This window comes from Capricornis sumatraensis, chromosome 2 (assembly GCF_032405125.1).
Source record: "Capricornis sumatraensis isolate serow.1 chromosome 2, serow.2, whole genome shotgun sequence".
Taxonomy (NCBI): domain Eukaryota; kingdom Metazoa; phylum Chordata; class Mammalia; order Artiodactyla; family Bovidae; genus Capricornis; species Capricornis sumatraensis.
Genome location: NC_091070.1, coordinates 207,361,961 through 207,382,661, shown reverse-complemented (window position 1 = coordinate 207,382,661; position 20,701 = coordinate 207,361,961). Strand labels below are relative to the sequence as shown.

General features: G+C 42.1%; 1 protein-coding gene across 2 annotated transcripts in view; it reads left to right on the top strand.

Moving 5' to 3' along the window:
- MACF1 (microtubule actin crosslinking factor 1) overlaps positions 1–20,701 on the top strand; it is a 340,095-nt gene that overhangs the window by 167,898 nt on the left and 151,496 nt on the right. For both annotated transcript variants that reach the window (XM_068966665.1, XM_068966664.1), the window contains 15 exons: positions 9,393–9,559; positions 10,340–10,452; positions 10,553–10,659; positions 11,080–11,199; positions 11,338–11,433; positions 12,082–12,209; positions 12,297–12,390; positions 12,578–12,732; positions 13,408–13,684; positions 14,850–14,978; positions 15,666–15,743; positions 16,318–16,479; positions 17,547–17,651; positions 18,255–18,350; positions 19,579–19,704. In XM_068966665.1, coding sequence (XP_068822766.1) covers positions 9,393–9,559; positions 10,340–10,452; positions 10,553–10,659; positions 11,080–11,199; positions 11,338–11,433; positions 12,082–12,209; positions 12,297–12,390; positions 12,578–12,732; positions 13,408–13,684; positions 14,850–14,978; positions 15,666–15,743; positions 16,318–16,479; positions 17,547–17,651; positions 18,255–18,350; positions 19,579–19,704 — 1,953 coding nt within the window. The remainder of the gene's footprint in view (positions 1–9,392; positions 9,560–10,339; positions 10,453–10,552; positions 10,660–11,079; positions 11,200–11,337; positions 11,434–12,081; positions 12,210–12,296; positions 12,391–12,577; positions 12,733–13,407; positions 13,685–14,849; positions 14,979–15,665; positions 15,744–16,317; positions 16,480–17,546; positions 17,652–18,254; positions 18,351–19,578; positions 19,705–20,701) is intronic.

The window sequence follows — 20,701 nt, the reverse complement described above, 5'->3', positions numbered from 1 at the left end:
GCCACAGTCCATGGGGTTGCAAAGCGCTGGACACGACTGAGCATGCATGTGTGCACACACACACACACATTATGTAGTGCATATGCTGAAAAAAGATTAATGTCCAGAATATTTGAAGTGTAGTGTGAGTGAAGTGGTTTAGAGTATGGAGCCAGGTTGGCTAAGTTTGAATTCTAGCTCTACTAATTACTAGCCGTGTACCTCGGGGCAAGTTACTGAATATCTCTATGGCACAATTTCCTCATTTGTAAACTGAGGATATGAATAGTATATACTTCTCAGAGTTGTTGTGAGAATTGTAAGAGTTAATGCAAGTAAAACACAATGAAAGTGAAAGTGTTGGTTACTCAGTCCTCAGTTATTGATGTTCTTTAAATAATTTCTATAAATAAACAAGAAAAACGTAAACATGCTAGTAGAAAAAATAGGGGAAACCCAGGAATAAGCAATTCACAAAAAGAAGAAGAAGAAAAAACCCAAATGCCTCATACACAGGATTCTTTCTCACTAGTATTCAAAGATATAAAACTGAAAATAACAACAGAATGCTATTGTATACCCATGAGACTGGCAGAAAATAAGAAGTTTGAAAATGCATAGTGTAGGCAAAGGTGCAGAAGGATGGATAAAACACTTTGCACCCTTGTTGATAGAAGTATAAATTGGTGTTGTTATTTGGACAGTAGTTTGGTGATATTTAGGAGAATTTTTAAATGCCCGTATTCTGTGATCCAGGATTTCCATTCTAATTATATTCCCTGAAAAGTCTTCCATGACTCTGAATTTGAATATTGAGAGGAGAGCTCACTTGATCTTTACCTAATTCTTTTGTTGGTAATAAACACAGCTGCCATAAGATCTCCCTAGTGAGGCATTTGTAATGAATTACTACCTTGTACCCTCACCTGTTCCTTGAATGAAAAGTTTTCAAAGTCTGATGCCTTCACTGTAGTGGGATGAAGTCAGCTAGAAACTTCAAGGCACATGAATCAAGTGTTATTGTTAGCTCATTACATCTAGTTCATTCCCTGAGACTTACATAGACTTATAAAGTTCATATTCCTCAGCCTGGTATTCCAACCCCTCCATAATCTGTCTAATCTTCTCTCCTATAACAATTCCCAAGCAGAACTTTCATGTCTTAACAGGTCAACCTCTTAACTGTCTACTACTATTCCTGTTCCAGCTTCTAATCTTTGTTTGTATCTACTTTCTACATAGAATTCTTTTCCTCTTTTTTTTTTTGTTTGTTTCTATAACATCTTTCAAGGATGCCTTTAAATCACACTTCTCTAAGAAGTATTTTTATCACTCTGAAGTGAAGTGAAAGTCACTTAGTCGTGTCCCACTCTTTGCGACCCCATGGTCTATACAGTCCATGGAATTCTCCAGGCCAGAATACTGGAGTGGGTTGCCATTTCCTTCTCCAGTACTCTGCTGCTGCTGCTGCTGCTAAGTCACTTCAGTTGTGTCCGACTGTGTGTGACCCCATAGACGGCAGCCCAGTACTCTAGCCCATACTAATTATTAATTATGCTGAGATCCTCTATTGAATATTACTATTTACTATATTTTTTAAAGAAATATTTATTTATTTGCTGGATCTTAGTGCAGCACATGTGGAGAAGGAAATGGCAACCCACTCCAGTGTCCTTGCCAGGAGAATCCCAGGGATGGGAGAGCCTGGTGGGCTGCCGTCTATGGGGTCACACAGAGTTGGACACGACTGAAGTGACTTAGCAGCAGCAGCAGCGGTGCAGCACACGTGGAGAAGGAAATGGCAACCCACTCACTCCAGTATTCTTGCCTGGAGAATCCCATGGACAGAGGAGCCTGGCAGGCTAGAGTCCATGGGGTCACAAAGAGCTGGGCCCGACTGGAGGGCCTTAGCATGCAGTAGGCATTGTGGCACGTGGGACCTTCATTATTCAGAGCAGCATACAGGATCTTTAGACATAGCATGTGGACTCTTAGTGGCAGCATCTGGGATCTAGTTCCCTGAGCAGGGATTGAACCCAGGTCCCCTACATTGGGAGTGTGGCGTTTTAACCACTGACCACCAGGGAAGTCCCTATTCACTATATTATTGTTCCTCTTTTGGGGCCTTAAATTATGTGAAACTCTTTCCTGTGATTTTACGACATATGCCTAAATACAAGGTAAAGTTTTTTCCTTCAGATATTAGCCTTCAAAAAAAGAGGGGGGGCGGATTCTCTTTGTATTGGATTTTTTAAAATAAAGTCTTTCTTGTTATTGGGCTCCCAGTGAAATTATAGTCAGTTCTTGAAAAAGGATTAATGAATCTGCTAATTCATTGGATACCAGTTTTTGTAGAGATCAATTAACAAAATTTGTTCAATGAAAAGAGTGACTGAGGAAATTCTCTGGCAGTCCAGGGATTAGGACTCTGTGCTTCCAATCAGGAGGCCTGGTTTTGATCCCTGGTTGGAAAACTAAGATCTTGCAAGCCACATGGCCACAAAGAAGAAAAGAGTAACCAAAAATCTAAGAAAGTTTTAGCTATTGTTCTTAAGAATATAACCTAAGTTGAAGTGTTGAATGTAGCAATTGTATGTGTTTAATCATATTTTTAAAAACTTTATTTTTTTTAATTAAAAGCATTTTTTTTAGCCGTGCTGCATAGTGCATGGGACCCTAGTTCCCCAACCAGGGATCAAACAGCACCTCCTGCAGGGGGAGCGTGGAATCTTAGCCACTGGACCACCAGGGACGCCCCCAAACCTTTCAAAACATCACCCACATCACTTATAAAAGCACACACACACAGCAAGTGATAACATTATGGAAATCATAAATAGCAATAGAATGAATGGGAAAAAACCAGTATTACACAATTGGATTCTTGTGGCTGGGGTTGAAATTTACAAAGACAGCATGGATTCAGACAAGTGCTGTTGTATCTCAGAAATCTTAGAAAGGAATGTAGATGATGTTTTCTTGAAAATGCACCCAAATAGTAGCTTTATTATTTTTTGAAGTACCTTTTTTTATGAAAAAGACTGTGTAAGAATGCCTGTGAAGACTCTGAATAAACATGATTTTATGAAATGTAAAGGTAAAAATAAGCATGAATACCAAATTAATGTATTAGACATGCTGCTCATTTTTAAAACTTGAAGTGTAGTTGATTTGTGTTGGTTTCTGGTGTATAGTAAAGTGACTCATATATGTCTTCTGTTTTTACTTTCTTTTCCATTGTGGTTTGTTACAAAATGTTGAATATAGTTCCCTGTGTTACATGGTAGAACTTTGTCTATTTTATATATAGTTGCTTGTATCTGCTAATCCCAAGCTCCTAATTTATCCCCTCCTTCCACTTTAATAACTGTAAGTTTGTTTCCTATGTCTGTGAATCTTTCTGTTTTGTAAATAAGTGGATTATTTTAAATATGGGTATATGTGTAGATAAGTTTCTAAAAGTTTAGGTATTCATGGGGCCACAGAGCTTTCCTTTCTCCGGTTCTCTCTTCCATCTGTCTGTTGTCATTTGGGGAGATTTGGGACTGCCTGCTGTTTGGAGTAGCCTTATTTTAGCCTGAGATATGGCATGTCGAGAGTTCTTTCAGAGCAAGCATGTCTGGTTTTCTGTTTCCCCTTTTTCATCTGGCTAACTCCTGCTTAGGTCTTAAATTTCAGCGTAGATGCTGTCTGGTCGCCTCTGTCAAGTTCTTTGGTGCTGCCTGTTTGGGTTACTTGCTCACCTCTGTCACAGCATTGCTCTCTCGGCCTGGTGTCGTCTTCCCTACTAAACTGTTTGAGCTTGAGGCCCAAGGTTGTGCTTTTGTCTCGAGATACCAAGAACTTGAACACAGCTGCTAGGCCATAATCTTTGCTCAAGAAGTAACAGCAGAGTGAGCACATGGTGTTTGACTTTTTTTGTTCTTCTCCCTCCTCCTGATGTATGGTGTCTGCCATAGTGTGAAGCACAGATGAGATGCTGTTCAGTAAATACTTGTTGATTTGCGTGGGTGTTAGTCTCTCAGTCATGTCCAGCTCTTTGCAACCCCATGGACTGTAGCACACCAGGCTTCTCTGTCCGTGGAATTCTCCAGGTAAGAAAACTGGAAAGGCTTGCCATTTCCTTCTCCAGGGGATCTTCATGACCCAGGGATCATCCCAGGTCTCCCATATTGCAGGCAGATTCTTTACTGATCTTGTTAGGAGCATATTCAGTTGCTAGACATGCTTCAGAGAAGGAATTAATCAAGCTGTGGGAAGTGTGTGTTGAAAGAGAATTCAGGTAGATGAGCTTAGTCTCTGAGGTGGTAATGAGGCTGTCCCCTTTTCCCAAATGGTTCCTTTTAAACATCCAGATGAGGGAGAAAGCTCCCTGGCTCTGAAGCTAAAATTCTCCATTTGGGAGATGAAGGTAAAAGCTTCTACATAGCTCAGAGGATAGCACTGCAATCACATGTGAATAATACGTGAAGAGATGGACAAAAGCCAAATTTAATCACTGAGATTATTATGATGATAATCCCATTTTTCTCATCCAGCTCACAATCTAGGAAGGCCCTAATCCAAACAGGGTATTTTTCCTTTCCCTGAGGGATCTAAACATTTCCCTGTCTCATTATAGCTGTGTGGAAAATCTGAAGTACAGCTGTTCATTGAACTGTTTCCAATACAATATACAAAGATAGTGTGATTGGCAGACAGGAGATGCCATCAGAGATACTGACTGTGATATTGTGGATATACAGTATCAGTTGACTAACTGGAATTGCTTTTTAGGGTAAAGAACCCAGATTCTCACATTTCATTTTGCTTATTCAAATTCTGTCCCTTTTCACATCAACAAATCTATTTCCTGTTCCCAGCAATATTTTGCTTTGATGTCTGTGTGAAACACTACAGTGGAAGAACTGGGATATGTCAGAGTGGGTGTCATTTAGCTATTGAAATAAACAGTTAGGAATGTTGTGGAGGAGCACTAGCAGGGAATTGGTACTGGTGGGAGGCTGTTTACACTGGACTCTCAGGATGATGGCCTGGGCAACACGATCCATTATTGGGTCCTTGGCTTGTTTGATAATACACTATACATTATTTGCTAAGTAACTTTGCTGTCAGAAAAGTAATATGTCTCATGATTCTAGGTGGGTCTTATCCCCAAATATATTTTATTTGTTTATTACTGGGCTTCCCTAGTGGCTCAGATAGTAAAGAATCTGCCTGCAATGCAGGAAACCCAGGTTCGATTCCTGGGACAGAAAGATGCCCTGGAGAAGGATATGGCAACCCACTCTGGTATTCTTACCCAGAGAAAGCCCATGGACAGAGGAGCCTGGCTGGCTACAGTTCATTGCATCTCAAAGAGTCGGACGTGACTGAGTGACTCCTATACACCTTGTTTATTAACCAAGTGATTATTAATTAAAGCATTTTAAGTGTCCATTATAGATTAGCACAACACTAGGTGCAATGGGTGATAATATGAAACAGCCCTGATCACTGAGTCTCAGATCTGGAGGTTATTTCTTCCACAGTATCCAGGCTTCTGCTGGGACATATTCTATGTTAGGGAGCTCTCCTTCATAGTGGCTGCTGTGGTTTTAAATCGTTCTGATAGTTCAGATGTAGTATCTGCACCTCAGGAAACGTGCTCTCAGGGAGATATTAGATAATGTGCTGTGCTATGCTTAGTCGCTCAGTCGTGTCTGACTCTTCGAGACCCCATGGACTGTAGCCCACCAGGCTCCTCTGTCCATGGGGATTCTCGAGACTAGGATATTGGAATGGGTTACCGTGTCCTCCTCCAGGGGATCCGCCCAACCCAGGGACTGAACCCAGGTCTCCCGCATTGCAAGTGGTTTCTTTATCAGCTGAGCTACCAGGGAAGCGCATATTAGATAATAACAACGTATTAAATATTATCCAGTGATACAAGATAACACTTAACTGATGATCTAGATATCAGTGCTGTGGGAGTTAGGCCAGCAATAACTGAAGGAAGACCCCCATTTATTCAAGGAAGAGAGAGGGAACACTTATTTGTTGAATTTAGCCATGTGTTCGGTCTAGGTACATAATCCTGAAAAGGTAATAGGTGTGATTCCCACTTTACAGATGTCATAAACTGAGGTCCAACTTACAGCTGGTGAAATTGAGAGTCAGACCTAGGCCTGTGTGGAATCAAAGGCATGTACTTTTCTCCTCTCTCAAGACTGCCATCTCTCTAAAGTAGGTCCTGTGCTAGATTTTGGAGGTTTCTTAAAATAACTTTTTCCTAAATATAAAAATATACATAATGTAGAAAGTTTGGGAAATATAAAAATCATCTATAATGCTATCACTTAGGTAGAACTATGATTACTAATTTGGTGTATATATATATATATGTATGTGTATATATATATACATACATGTATCTATCACATACATTATGCATATATATGACTGTTACTTAACTATATATTATATTTTTAATGTAAAATCACTATTATTATTTATTATTTTGTTTGTATTTTTCTTTTTTGTTTTTTAGTCTTAAAATTTTTTCTTTAGTTTATTGGTCGCACCGTGTGGCATACAGGATCTTGGTTCCCCGACCAGGGATCAAATCCATGCCCCCTGCATTGGGAGCTCAGTGTCTTAACCACTAGACCAACAGGGAAGCCCCCATCTTTTTCTTTTTATAAAATATGGTGGTTATTTTCCTGTCACTAACATTTTATAAAGCATACCTTTTTTCCCCATAAGTAAGATTTTTTTTTTTTTTTTGGTAATAAAATCAGCAAACTTTATGGTAAAAATATCTGAGTCTTTTTACTCGAGGAAGACTTAGCAAAGGCAACCAGTTTATTTGACAACACATTTTTTATTTTACTTTACTTCATCTCATTAATTTACTTTTTCCTCATCAATTACTACTTCTTCTGTTTTTTTTTTAAACTAAAGCATACCTTTTTAAGTGCTATAAAGAATTCTGCCTTGTGTATGTGTTGTAATTTGTGACTGATCAATTCCTCATTGGAGTTTGAGATCTTTATAACATTTTGCTATAAAATATTTATCATATTTTGATAAGCATTTGAAAAAAGTTTCAGCCGTATTGAAGTAAAATTGACAAAACTGTGACATATTTACAGTGAACATCATGGTGATTTGATATTCAGACAGATGTTGTGCTTTACAGATACTTTTTTTTTTTTTTTTTAACAAACTGAAGGTTTGTAGCAGCCATGCATTGAGCAAGACTGCTGGTATCATTTTCCCAATAACATTTGCTTACCTCGTGTCTCTGTTCCACATTTTGTTGATTCTTATATTTGAAACACTTCATAAGCAAAAAGATTACAATTTGCTGAAAGCTCAGATCATAGCTTTTTTTAGCAATAAAGTATTTTTAAAATTAAGGTGTATACATTGTTTTTTAAGACATATGCTATTGCGCATGTAATATAGTATAGTATAAACATAACTTTTATGTGTACTGTGACTCACTTTATTGTGATTGACATCTCCTCTATTGCTGTGGCCTGGAACCAAACCTACAGTATTTGTGCTTATGTGCCTGTATGTGTATACTGAGAAAGGTTTCCCACCATCTAGTTAGCTAACATCCATCCCCTCACATGTATGTGTGTGTGTGTGTGTGTTTGTGTGTGTGAGAACATTTAAGTTCTACTCACTTTTCAAATTTCAGTTATACAATACAGTATTTTCCACTGTAGACACCTGTGTTTCACATTAGATCCTCAGGCCTTATTCAGCTTACAGCTAAAGGTTTGTACCCTTTTTCTATCTTCTTCCTATTTCTCCCAACCCACAGGCAACCACTGTGCTATACTTTCTGTTTCTATGGCTTTGATTTTTTTTTTTTTTTTTTAGATTCCACATTTAAAGTGACATCATGCAGTATTTGTTTTTGGCTTATTTTGCTTAACGTAATGCCTTCAAGTTTCCCCATGTTGTCACAAATGGCAGGGTTTCCTTTTTCATAGCTGAATAATATTTTATTGTATGTAACACATCTTCATCCATCTGCGTGTTGAGGAACACTTAGGTTGTTCCTCTGTCTTGGCTATTGTGAATAGTGCTGCAGTGAACATGGGAGTGCTGATTCCTCTTCGATGTCCTGTTTTCATTTCCCTTGGATGTATCCTCAACTTCCCTGATAGCTCAGCTTTTAAAGAATCTGCCTGCGATGCAGGAGACCCTGGTTCAATTCTTGGTTCAGAAAGATCCACTGGAGAAGGGATAGGCTATCCACTTCAGTGTTCTTGGGCTTCCCTGATGGCTCAGATGGTAAAGAATCTGCCTGCGATGCAGGAGACCTGGGGTTCGATCCCTGGGTTGGGAAGATCCCCTGGAGAAGGGAAAGGCTACCCACTCCAGTATTCTGGCCTGGAGAATCCCATGGACTGTATAGTCCATGGGTCGCAAAGAGTCAGACACGGCTGAGTACCTTTGACTTTCACGGCATGTACCCAGAACAAGATTGCTGGATCATAGGGTAGTTCTGTTTGGAACCACTATACTGTTTTCCAGAATGATTGCACCAATTTATATTCCCACCATGAGTGCACAGGACTCCCTTTGCAGCACATTTTCACCCACACTTGTTACCTTGTTTGAACACTTGTTTCCTTGTTTCTGATGACCGCCATTCTAGTAGGTGTGGGGTGATGCCTCATTATGGTGTTATTTTGCATTTCCCTAGTGAGCAGTGATGTTGACTACCTTTTCATGCACCTTTTGTATGTTCTCTTTAGAGAAATGTCCAGTCGGATCTTCTGTCCAGTTTTAAATTGGGTGGTTTGGTTCTTTGCTATGGAATTCAGTGGGTTCATGTTTTAGAGATTAATCTTTTATCAGGCATAGGATTTATAAATGCTTTCTTCCATCCTATAGGTTGCCTCTTCATTTTGTTGGTGGTCCCCTTTGCTGTGCAGGAGTCTTTTAGTTTGATGTAGTCCCAGTTGTTTGTTTTTCTTTTGTTATCTTTCATTTGGTCTTGATAAACATTTGTGTATAAATTTTTTTGCACATTTCTCTGATAACTTTCTATCAGGTATATGTCTCTTTTAAGACTTATTTAAAAACTGTCCTCCAGAGGCAACTTATGCCCTTTATACTCCCACTAGTGGCAATATCATGAGAATACCCAATTTTAGATATTCTCTCCAATACTGACCAGTATCATTAAAAAATAAAAACTCTCCTAATTTGACAGGTGGAAAAAATGTCCTCTCATAGCTTTAATTTGCATTTCTTTGACTACCAGACAGAATGAGTGTATGTTGGGAGTTTTCATCTGAAGTGATGCCAGCCTTGGATCTCCTTCTAAGAGTCATCATGTATGAAGAGAAGATTAAAAGGCTCCATCTTATTTATCTTAAATTACTTCATGTCCTATCTTTTGACAGATCTCTGACATCTACATTAGTGGAGAATCAGGGGACATGTCAGCTAAGGAGAAACTGCTCCTGTGGACCCAGAAAGTGACAGCTGGTTACACAGGAATCAAATGCACCAACTTTTCCTCCTGCTGGAGTGATGGGAAGATGTTCAATGCACTTATTCACCGATACAGGTAAATACAGTGGCGCCTCAGGGGCCTGGAGAGGCTGCTTCTCATCTCTTTCTTTTAATTAGCTATAATGCCACATTTCCTCTCGGCTGACAATCCAGGCTCTGATTCATTTGTTTTATTTAAAAAAGGAATATGTACTGAAGTCCTGCTCTTCTAAGCACTGGGCTAGTATAGCAGTGAAGAAAGCAGCTAAATTCTTCCCCTCACAGAGCTTACTTTTCAATGGGGAAAACAGGCAATAAACACATAAGTGTGTGCTGTCATACAGGGGTGAGGGCAGTGGAGGGAAGAGAGTGATGGGGGTTGTGGTGTCTTGGGCAGGGGGTCAGCGGTGGCCTCTCTGATGAGGATGTTGGAGCAGAGTCATGGATGAGGAGTGGGCCATGCTGGCCTCCAGGGTCCGCGTGATTCACTTGGAGGAAATAACAATTACAAAGGGCATGAAGTGGGGACTTGCTTGGAGTGGGTGAGGAAAATAGGAATTTTGAATGGCAAAGATCAATATTATTGTACTCCTAGTGGTCATAACCATGCGTTGGGAAAATTGGTACCTTTCCCTTGAAATCCAGCAAACCTACTATCCTGTAAGTTTAGAATTAGGGAGCCCTGGGTTCCTGGAATGTGATTAACAAGGTGACTAGTGCTCCTCTAAACCTCTTGCTTTCTCTCTAACTCATCCAGTATTTTTCAGCTTTGAGTACTTTTAAGAGGGTTTCTTTGTATGAATTCCCGTGTGCCTATAGCTAGGGGCATTTCATATGTCTTGGTGGACTTTTGCAGACCTGATCTGGTAGATATGGAGAGGGTACAGATCCAGAGCAACCGAGAGAATCTCGAACAGGCATTCGAAGTAGCGGAAAGACTAGGGGTCACCCGGTTACTGGATGCAGAAGGTGAGAGCTGACTGGAGTTGGCGGTGTTTGACATACATTCATTATTTCTTCCCCAGTGGGTTCCGTTGTTGTAACAGATTTCTTGCCCTTTGTCTCTCAGATGTGGATGTGCCATCTCCAGATGAGAAGTCTGTAATCACTTATGTGTCTTCAATTTATGATGCCTTCCCTAAAGTCCCTGAGGGTGGAGAAGGGATCAGTGCTACGGTAAAAGAACATTTTCCTAAAATACCTTCTGGCTCTGATTGCTTTGGGTAGAGTGTATTGATTAGACTATGTTTCTTCAGCACTCAGTGTGTACAGAGCACTTTTGTACAGAGCAGACTGAATCCACATCATCTTTACACATGGCTGTTGTCCTTGGTCCATGGGAATGAATGTAGATGGTGCTAATTTTGTAGCGTCCAGCATAGGCTATTCTAGGTGTCAGGAAATTGAATCCCCTCTTGAGCGTCCTTGAGGAGCTTTGAAACTGGGACTCTGAGTGTTAAACTGAGCAGCTGTGTCTGTGTCAGTAATGAAAGGAAAGGGCTTTATGAGGTTTGGGGTGGCCTGAGCTAATTTCTCCTGAGCTTGGCTTGCACACTGCTAATCAGGGTGTGTGTGGTGTCTACCTTTTGGCAATAGGAAGTGGATGCCAGGTGGCAAGAATACCAAAGCCGAGTGGACTCCCTCATTCCCTGGATCAAACAGCACACAATACTGATGTCAGATAAATCCTTTCCCCAGAACCCTGTTGAACTAAAGGTAAAGTTATAGACTTAAATCATTTTCCATAAATTCACTCTGGGGAGTAAGTCTCAGAGCCTGTTGCTGCTGGCTCCTGGGTGAGGTGGTATGAAAACTGGGATGTTTGCATTCATTCACCAAATATTAATTTTGTAGGCACTTTATAATCAATACATACACTTCAAAGAAACAGAAATTCTGGCCAAGGAGAGAGAAAAAGGAAGAATCGAGGAATTATATAAATTATTAGAGGTAAGGAAGCTTATCCTTTGCTGAGACCTGGGGTTTGCTGGCAGGCCCTTTGTTACTTTGTTCCCTGCATCTTCTTCCAAACCTTCGTTAATAGCAATATTCTCAGGGTGACAAGTTGAGCATCACTCTCAGGCTGCTCGTGTGAGTTTATGGTAAAGGGGAAGCATCTGCCATCACTGTTTTTCAAAGGGCCTATTGGAAAGTGTCACATATTCATTCAGAAATCTGGAGTTTTGTGAATGTTTTCCTATTTCTCAGGGGAAGACTAATTCTTTCTCTCAGATAGAAAGAAAGAAAAGAGGCTTCCCTTCACATTTTGATTCCTAGAGAATTTGAAGTTGCAGAGATGGGCATTTCCACGGTGGGGATAGTGAGGACAGGAGGATTTATGGAAAATGTGTAAGAAATGGAAGGATTTCAAGCAAGTGGTCCCTATTTTAGAGGTGATTTTTTTGTTCTCACCTGAAGGTGAAGTACTGCTAAAATATTCACTTGTCATCTCTTATTAGACAGTGGGAAAAATTGCTGAATAGCTAGGCAAAGAAGCAGGAAGTGATGGACGAGGCATAAATTAAAACTGGGGCCTGAGAGCATGGCTGTGTTTTTGGACTAAAAGAGTATCTCTGTTTTTTTTTTTTTTTTTTTTAGGTATGGATTGAATTTGGCCGAATTAAACTGCCTCAAGGTTATCACCCTAATGATGTGGAAGAAGAGTGGGGAAAACTCATCATTGAGATGCTGGAGCGAGAGAAATCACTTCGGCCAGCTGTAGAGAGGTGGGTCCAGAGTCTGGAGGGGATCTGACATCCCTTACTGGGCCGCTTTGAGCCCTGCCCTTGACTCTGGTTTTCACCTTATTTTAGGCTGGAATTGCTGCTACAGATTGCAAACAAAATCCAGAATGGTGCTTTGAACTGTGAAGAGAAACTGACGCTAGCTAAAAACACGCTGCAGGCAGTAAGTCTGACTGCTTTATCTCACATGTTCATGTCACCCCTCATCCTGTGCTGTGATGGTTAAAGTCAACAGTGGAGGGATCCAGCTTCGTTTGTCTTGGAATTGCAGTGGACGCCTTGGCTCCCTGGGTCCAAGTGGGTGAGAGCAGGGGAGCTGTCCCCCCTCTTACTCTCCCTTTCTCTCTCAGGATGCTGCTCACCTGGAGTCAGGGCAGCCGGTGCAGTGTGAGTCAGACGTCACCATGTACATTCAGGAGTGTGAAGGTCTCATCAGACAGCTGCAGGTGGATCTCCAAATCCTACGAGATGAGAACTACTACCAGCTAGAAGAGCTGGCTTTTAGGTGAGCAACGTGGGACTCAAACAGAGGGCCTGGTCACTACTGGTTCTCAGATATTGAGAGCCGGGCACTGAATCCTACAGCCTGGGCATTAGAGATCAGTATCTCAGTAGGGATGCTACAGGTATTTGAGGCAGGAAAATTCTCATGGTAGAAGCAGGTTTCCTTTATTCTAGGCCCTGCCCACTAATTCCCTAATCTTTGTGTATGGCATCTTATAACATCCGCACATATTTCAGAGGGGCCTGCAGCACTGTGGTATCACATCTGCTTTAGAACTGCTGGAGCGATTCAATGTAAATTTTCATAGAGGAGGAACCCAACACATATGGAGGGGATGAGGATCTATGTACATACCTGAGACTGAGAGCTACATCTTTTGACCCCTTAGTTCATGGTTTATTCTGTTGTATCATCCAGGAGTTGTAGACACTGGTTCTGATTTGGTTCCCTCCAGTTAACACTGTAACTTGGCACTTGCCTCAAAGATGACTCTGCACCACGAAGATGCACATAACACCACCTTGCATTCACAGGACACTTTTTCTTTTTAAAAACAGTTTCCCTAAGATGATCTCATCTTTATTTTTACCTCATCCTTGTCAAATGTATAGGGAAATTTTTATTTTAAGAAGCACATTGTTAATTTAATGTCTTCTTTCTCTTCTTCCATTTCAGGGTCATGCGTCTGCAGGATGAGTTGGTCACGTTGCGTCTAGAGTGCACAAACTTGTACCGGAAGGGCCACTTCACGTCCCTTGAATTGGTTCCACCCTCTACTTTAACCACTACTCATCTGAAGGCAGAACCCTTGACCAAAGGAACCCATTCTTCTTCTACCTCCTGGTTCCGAAAGCCCATGACTCGGGCCGAACTTGTGTCTATCTCCTCCTCTGAAGATGAAGGAAATCTTCGATTTGTGTATGAACTACTGTCTTGGGTAGAAGAAATGCAGGTGGGTATACATTCCAAATACTTATGCAGCACACTGAGGTTCCTTGAACTCAGCAATTGTCTAAGAGTGTCGGGTTGCTCTGTGTCTCTTGTATAGATTACCTTAATTATCGCTGCTGCCTAGCTCCTAAGCCCCCTTCTCTATTAAATTTTGAAATAAGATCAGTTCAAATCATCAAATCCCATCTTAAATGCATGAAAGTGAAAGTGAAGTCACTCAGTCGTGTCCGACTCTTTGCGACCCACGGACTGTAGCCTACCAGGCTCCTCTGTCCATGGGATTTTCCAGGCAAGAATACTGGAGTGGGTTGCCATTTCCTTCTCCAGGGGATCTTCCCAGGGATCGAACCTGGGTCTCCTGCGTTGTAGGCAGACACTTTATTTACTCTCTGAGCCACCTGGGAAGGCTTAAATGTTCAGGCTTTTCTAATTTGAAGCCCTTCATGGAGCTCTTCCCTTCGGCTGACTGTGCTCTCCGTGGGAGCTGGTGGGAGAAGTTGCTGAGTCTGTAAACCCCTGTTATCTTTTCTTAAATTCCCTCATTGCAGAGGAGCTGCTACTTCACTGTTGTGTTTGTATCAGCTCTGAAGTGTAAGCAAGACACAGTTCTAAGGGGCAGTATTCACATGTATTCTAGGGTAACGGTTCAAGTTCAACATCGTCCTCTTACCCTCTAACCCTTTTGTTTTCTATGAAATTCTTCCCATCTTCTGATGACAGGTTCCCCCTGTACCAACAAATAAAGACAAGTTCTTTGACAATTACCTTCCATTAGCCAATAGTTGATGACATGAATGGAGCTTAGTATTTGTGGATATTTATTTCTTATCTCCATTCTGATTGTGAAATGAAGAGACTCCATAAAGGGAAATACCTAAACTGTAAAGTTAAGCCTTTCAGCCTATGGGGACACCTTTCTTGTTGGTAAATTCAGGGATGTATTCCCATCATGCAGCAGCAGAAGGCTGCTGTTGCTGCTTTTAGGGATGGGGTTTATCCTCCAGCTCCTTGAGGGTACGTCATAATGTACTTGCCTGTAAGAGGGAGATGGTTTAGATGTCCTTTTTGCCGGTCCCCTCTCCACAGCCACATTGTCCAAACTGATGCTGACAGTTTTCATCTTCTGCCAACTTAGCAATAAATTATATTCATATTTTTTTTCCCAGATGAAACTGGAGCGAGCAGAGTGGGGCAATGACCTGCCTAGTGTGGAGCTGCAGCTGGAGACACAGCAGCACATCCATGCCAGCGTGGAAGAACTGGGCTCAAGTGTCAAAGAGGCCAGGCTATATGAGGTGGGCAGCATTCAGAATCCGCTATGGGCAGCTGGGGTGGCTGTGCGATGGAGCAGTGTACAGGGTAGCGGTCCCTGTACATGAAACTCGACCACAAACCCCTTTTGCACACGAAGTATCATCTCTTGCTTTTTTGACATAACTTTGTGGGAAAGGTGTTTTTTACAAATCCCTTTTTACTGAAAAGAACAGTGACACTAAGCTAAGGTCAAAATTAGTAAGTAGCAAATGCAGTTTCCAAACTCGGGCCCTTGGATCCAAAAATTTATGCTCCTTCCACTGCCCATCTACGTGCAGTAGAGAGCTGGTAAGCAAAACCGTTTCCTCGATCTCGCCTCTCCCTCACTCTTTTGTGTTCTCCCATTTTAAATTCCAAGTCTCCTCTTCCACAAAGCATCTGACTAGTTTGAGGAGTCAGCAGGCATAGTTTTGCTTAGAAACCCCCCAGAATCGCTGGAAGCAGAAGACCATGAGGTCTGTGAGGCGTCTTCCTCTGCTAGGCTGCCCACACTCAGTGCTGCTCTGAGCTGTCAAATCTCAGCCAGAGATGCCCCGTCCAAACTGCTGACTCTGAGAGTGACTAATCTCTGTCAGTGTGCAGACGTAATATTTATATAGTTGAAAGCATACCATAGATATAGTTTACTTTTTCTCTAATATATTTTTATCTCATTCTTTTCTTATCAGGGAAAAATGTCCCAAAATTTCCATACCAGTTATGTTGAAACTCTTGGAAAGCTGGAGACACAGTATTGTAAATTGAAGGTGAGTTTTGACTAACTCTGTTTTGTTCTGTTCATGGAGCGTATGGTTCCCTAATTCAGAAGGCTCTTGGTTTGGGCCCGTTTTGGTTTTCTATTTACTAGGTTATATTGTTTCCTGTGCAGTTGTTCATATGTATCATAACGTTTTTCTCAGTTTTCTTCCTGGGTTAGAAACCACTGCCCCAGAAAGTTTGAAGTAGAGCTTATCATAGTTATTATGCTTCACCAAAGCAGTGGCCATCAAAACTCAAAGTTTGAGATTGACAGGACAGGGACCCCTCTTCTGTTTGTTCTTCATTCTTATATTCAAGATTGTGCAGAGTAGGACTGGCCCAGGATCATTCTTTATCCACGAGGTCCCACACAGGCCTGGCATGTTCTCACTTCCAGCTAGGATTGACACGGGAGTCCTATACCAAACTTGTACTAAATTTAAAACTGAGGAGAAACACCCAGAGATTTAAAAAGCAAAGCTAAATTCATTTCCTCAGCTATTCTTTGCTTTGATGTCAAATGTGCTATATTCTATAGATGAAAGGCTGACAGTCTAACCTTGTAATCCGTTCTTTGTCTAGGAAACCTCTAGCTTCCGGATGAGGCACCTTCAGAGCCTGCACAAATTTGTCTCAAGAGCTACAGCTGAGTTGATCTGGTTGAATGAGAAGGAGGAGGAGGAACTAGCATATGACTGGAGTGACAACAATCCCAATATCTCAGCCAAGAAAAATTACTTCTCTGTGAGTCTAGCACAACAGACCTGTCATATTTGGTAACAGCAGCGGAAGAAGCCAGAGGGGCTGGTCGGAGAGCCTGGGTTTTGGGATTTGCACTTTGCTAGGTAGAATAGGGACCCTGCTTAATATATCTGTTCCTGTGAGAAAGTGTATATGGAGAGAGGGGAAATCAAGCTCTAGAATGAATTTATTTGGAATGTAGTTAGAAAGGCAGTGTCTTGGGTGACGAGCGCAGCAGTCTGCAAATTGAATCATTTTAGAAGCAATTTAACTTTGTGGTCAAGGTTATAGACTTTGGAATGAGATAGACCTTAAGTGAAATTCTTATCCCTCTACTTGTTAGCTCTGGGACCTTGGTAAGTCATCTGCTCTCCTTGGACCTCTGTAAAATGGGATAATAGTGACCTTTCAAAGGGTTGTGTAAAAGGCTAAGTAACATTTAGCGAGCAAATATAGTACAAGGCTTAATATTGTTTAACTGAAGTGTATTCTTGACTTCTTATAAATTCTGAATTCTCTGAAGTATGATTATTCTCAAGTAAAGGAGAAACGATACTGTAATAGAGTAAATAATCTGTAAGAAGGAAACCTAGGCTATGATAGAGACATAAGGAAAGTGCTCAGAGAGCATCAGGGAGAAAAGGTCAAATCTGATAGCAAGGATCAGTACCCAGCAGCACAGAAGAGCTGGCCTCTAGACCGGGGCCTAAAGTGTTAACAGAACCTAGAGACGGCCAGTCAGCTGTGTGGGTCAGGTGCTGTGTCAGTGGGCGCTGACGTGAGCCCTCCCCTCCAGCCTCGTTCCCTCCTTTCTTGCCTTCAGCCTCTCCTGTGTTCCCCTGCTTACTCACATCTGGCTCAGGTCCCGTATCTGTTGTGAGTCATTCTCCAGTGATTCCAGCATTTTTGCTCTTCTCTGAAATCCTCTGGCACATACCGTTCATGCATCTCGTTTTGGCACTAACCCTGGGTTGCGGGCTCCTGTAAAGCAGGGTAGGGAACACAGCCTTTTCCTTATTTCTACTCCTTCCTAATAGCACCCATTGAATAAAGCTGAATTCAATTTTCAGGAGCTGACAATGGAACTAGAGGAGAAACAGGACGTGTTTCGGTCTCTACAAGATACAGCCGAGCTACTGTCCCTTGAGAACCACCCCGCCAAGCAGACCGTGGAGGTGCGTGTGACTTGAGGGTGTGAGGGTCAAGTGCACAGAGGTTACAATTATATAAGTGTTCACATCAAAGACTTAGCTCTGCTGAGGGGCCTGGAGGACGCATCAAGGATCATGCAGCTTAGGTCTTCTCCCTTGACACCCCAGCCCCCTAAAGACCTCAGAGAGCTGTGATAATAGCCTGACGAGGACACTGTGAGAAGCCCCAGAAGCGATGTCAACTCCTGACTTCATGGGGAAAGTGACTTGAACCATATTTTTTCACAGAACTGTCTAGACATCCTGCCTCTTGGGTGTGGTGCCTGTGGCCAGGGAAGAGTCAGCGGAGGCAGCAGAGGGATTGACTTAGGCCTGGGGTTTGCTGCCCCCATCATTTAGTTGCAACTGAGTGTAGAAGAGGCCTTTTCTGTGTAACCTCTTTTAACAAAACCATGTTGGATAAAAGACAGGCCTCTCTTTTGTGGGGAGCTTTGAGCTGATGCCAGCCAAGTATCTCATGTATCCTCTGTGGGCCTCTGGCACTAGCGGAAGTGTAGCTGGACGAGTGCATCACACATATGTGGCAGGCCTGTTAAACCCCTGCCCTTCTGTCCGTGGTCATTGCAGGCTTACAGTGCCGCTGTCCAGTCCCAGTTGCAGTGGATGAAGCAGCTGTGCTTATGTGTCGAGCAGCACCTGAAAGAGAATACTGCTTATTTTCAGGTACCTGGGCTCTGTGTGTGTGTGTGTGTGTGTGTGTGTGTGTGTGCACGTGCGTGTGCGCACGAGCATCAGAAAGGATGGCTCTGTTTTCATCAGAGGGGATACCTTTTTTCATTCAGGCAAGAGACTGTAAGTGTGATTGCCTGTGCTGGCGTGTGCCTGCAAGCATGCACACGGGATGGGTGAGGTTAAAAACACATCTGTGTCAGTGAACCTTTACTGCACAAACCACGACCCCGAAAGTTAGTTGCTTAGAGCAACGACCATTAGTCAGCTCGAGAGACTCTGGTTTGGTGGTTTGGGCTAGGATCAGCGGAAGATTTTTTCTCATCTTGCCTGGGTGACGCATGGCTACAGGCAGTTGGCAGGCAGGCTGGGAGCTGGTTGGTCCCGAATCGTGTCACTTCCATGTCAGACAGTAGACTGGGGTGACAAGTCAGTATGCAAGTCTCTAGCATCCAGTAGGCTGTCCTACTGGATCCTTTAAAAAATTTTTTTCTGCCTGTTTTTGATTTTCCTGGAGGCTCAAGTGGCACATGACAGTTAATAAAATGACTTCAGAGGTAGAGGGTAGCAGGAAAACAAAAAGTCCCCTGGAGTGGGAAAGAGTAGCAGTGTTCCACAAGTAGCCAGAGAAAGCGTGTCCTGGTGCACAAGTTCTTTTTTCTGCTGTGACATGTATTAATGTGCCATTGGCTAAAGCAAGCCCAGCTTGGGGAGGGCTTTGCTGGGGGATAAAAATAGATCCACCTCCTGATGGAAGGGGCTATAAAATATCAGAACCTTTTTTTTTTTTCTTCATCAGTCTATCACCACATCAAGAACATACTGCTTGTTTTCAGGTGAGGGTGGGAGGAGGAAATAAGCCATTATCTCTGTTTGGATTTTTGCTGCTTAATTAAATAAGCTTCCTGATCATTTTGTAATCATTTCAGTAAATCGAAACACATGATCCCTCAACCTCTAGGCTTTTCATGAAATAGACCTGACAGTCAAGTGCTGTCACTAGCCAGCACACAGGAGAAAGAGCAGTGGTTTCCGAAGGGCGACGCGGACTAACTGTTGTATTGGGTTCAGTGGGCTTTGTGGCAGCCAGCCCTGCTGTTTCCCTGGCGTGGCCTTTGTGATCCAGGACTGTCTAATCAGCTGGCACAGTGGGGTTGTTCTTTCTCCATCTTGGTATCATGATGCACTGAGCACCAGGTGGCCTTCCCTCTTATCCCTGCAGTTCTTCAGTGATGCTCGAGACCTGGAGTCGTTCTTGAGGAACCTCCAAGATTCCATCAAACGGAAGTATTCCTGCGACCACAGCACCAGCTTATCCCGCCTGGAGGACCTGCTGCAGGACTCCATGGTGGGTGTTGCATCAGTGGGATGCCTGCTTCTGGGAAGCAGAGTAAACCTGTCAGCTGCTGCTGTTCATATCCTTGAAAGCGCCAGGGCTGCGGGTCATTGCTGTAAAGTTTGGCTCAGAGTCGATTGGAGTTTAATCAATGTGGTTCTTTTTCTCTTTTCTTAAAGAAGGTGCTAATAAGAGTCTTTAGGATACGCTTTTGAAGTAAGGGCCTGGCCATGTGCCCCGAGCCACATGGTGTTCATCACTGTTTCTTTGCATTGTTCCTTGTTTTAATTCAGTAGTTGGAGCCACAGATGGGGTGTAGAGCATGAAAAATAGGGTTGATGGGATTAGCTGACACCAAATTCTTTTTCACTCTCTTGTGCAAAGAGAAGTAAAATACCAATGAACGAGACCTGAGCCAATTTTTTCCTGCTTTGGAAATTTTCTTTTGGTAACAATGAGATATTTGGAACATTAATATCTTATTTAGATGTAATACAGTATCTATCCAGTTTATGTAGCAATGTTAACCTTTTAAAAATAGTTTTGCATGCAGGATTTAATCCAAGTCAAGTTTATGTTATCCAATGAACTATTCCTTCAGTGGTGTCGGTAGTAAAAGTCAGCAGCAGACTACTTACTAAGCATATATTATATAGTTAACAAGATGGGGCTCAAACTACATTTCAACTTAAGATGGAAATATATATTTAATAGGGAAATTACTTTTCCTTTGTGAGAAGCCAAGGGGAGTCTCACATTTCAGTAACGAGTTATAAGTAAGAGAACCATTATTACCCCAAATAGTGTCATTTTCTTCTTCTTTTTTTTTTTTGCGTGGGTGAGACTTGGGAATTTTTGAACATTAATTGATTGAAAAAAATGCTTTCAGGTATTGTAACGCTATGAATGAATTTAGGCTCAGTGGTTTCACCTGAGCAAAGAATTTGTGAACTGAATTAATTTGGAATGAAGGGTAAAGACCTGACTTTTCCGATGTCTCTAGAATGTC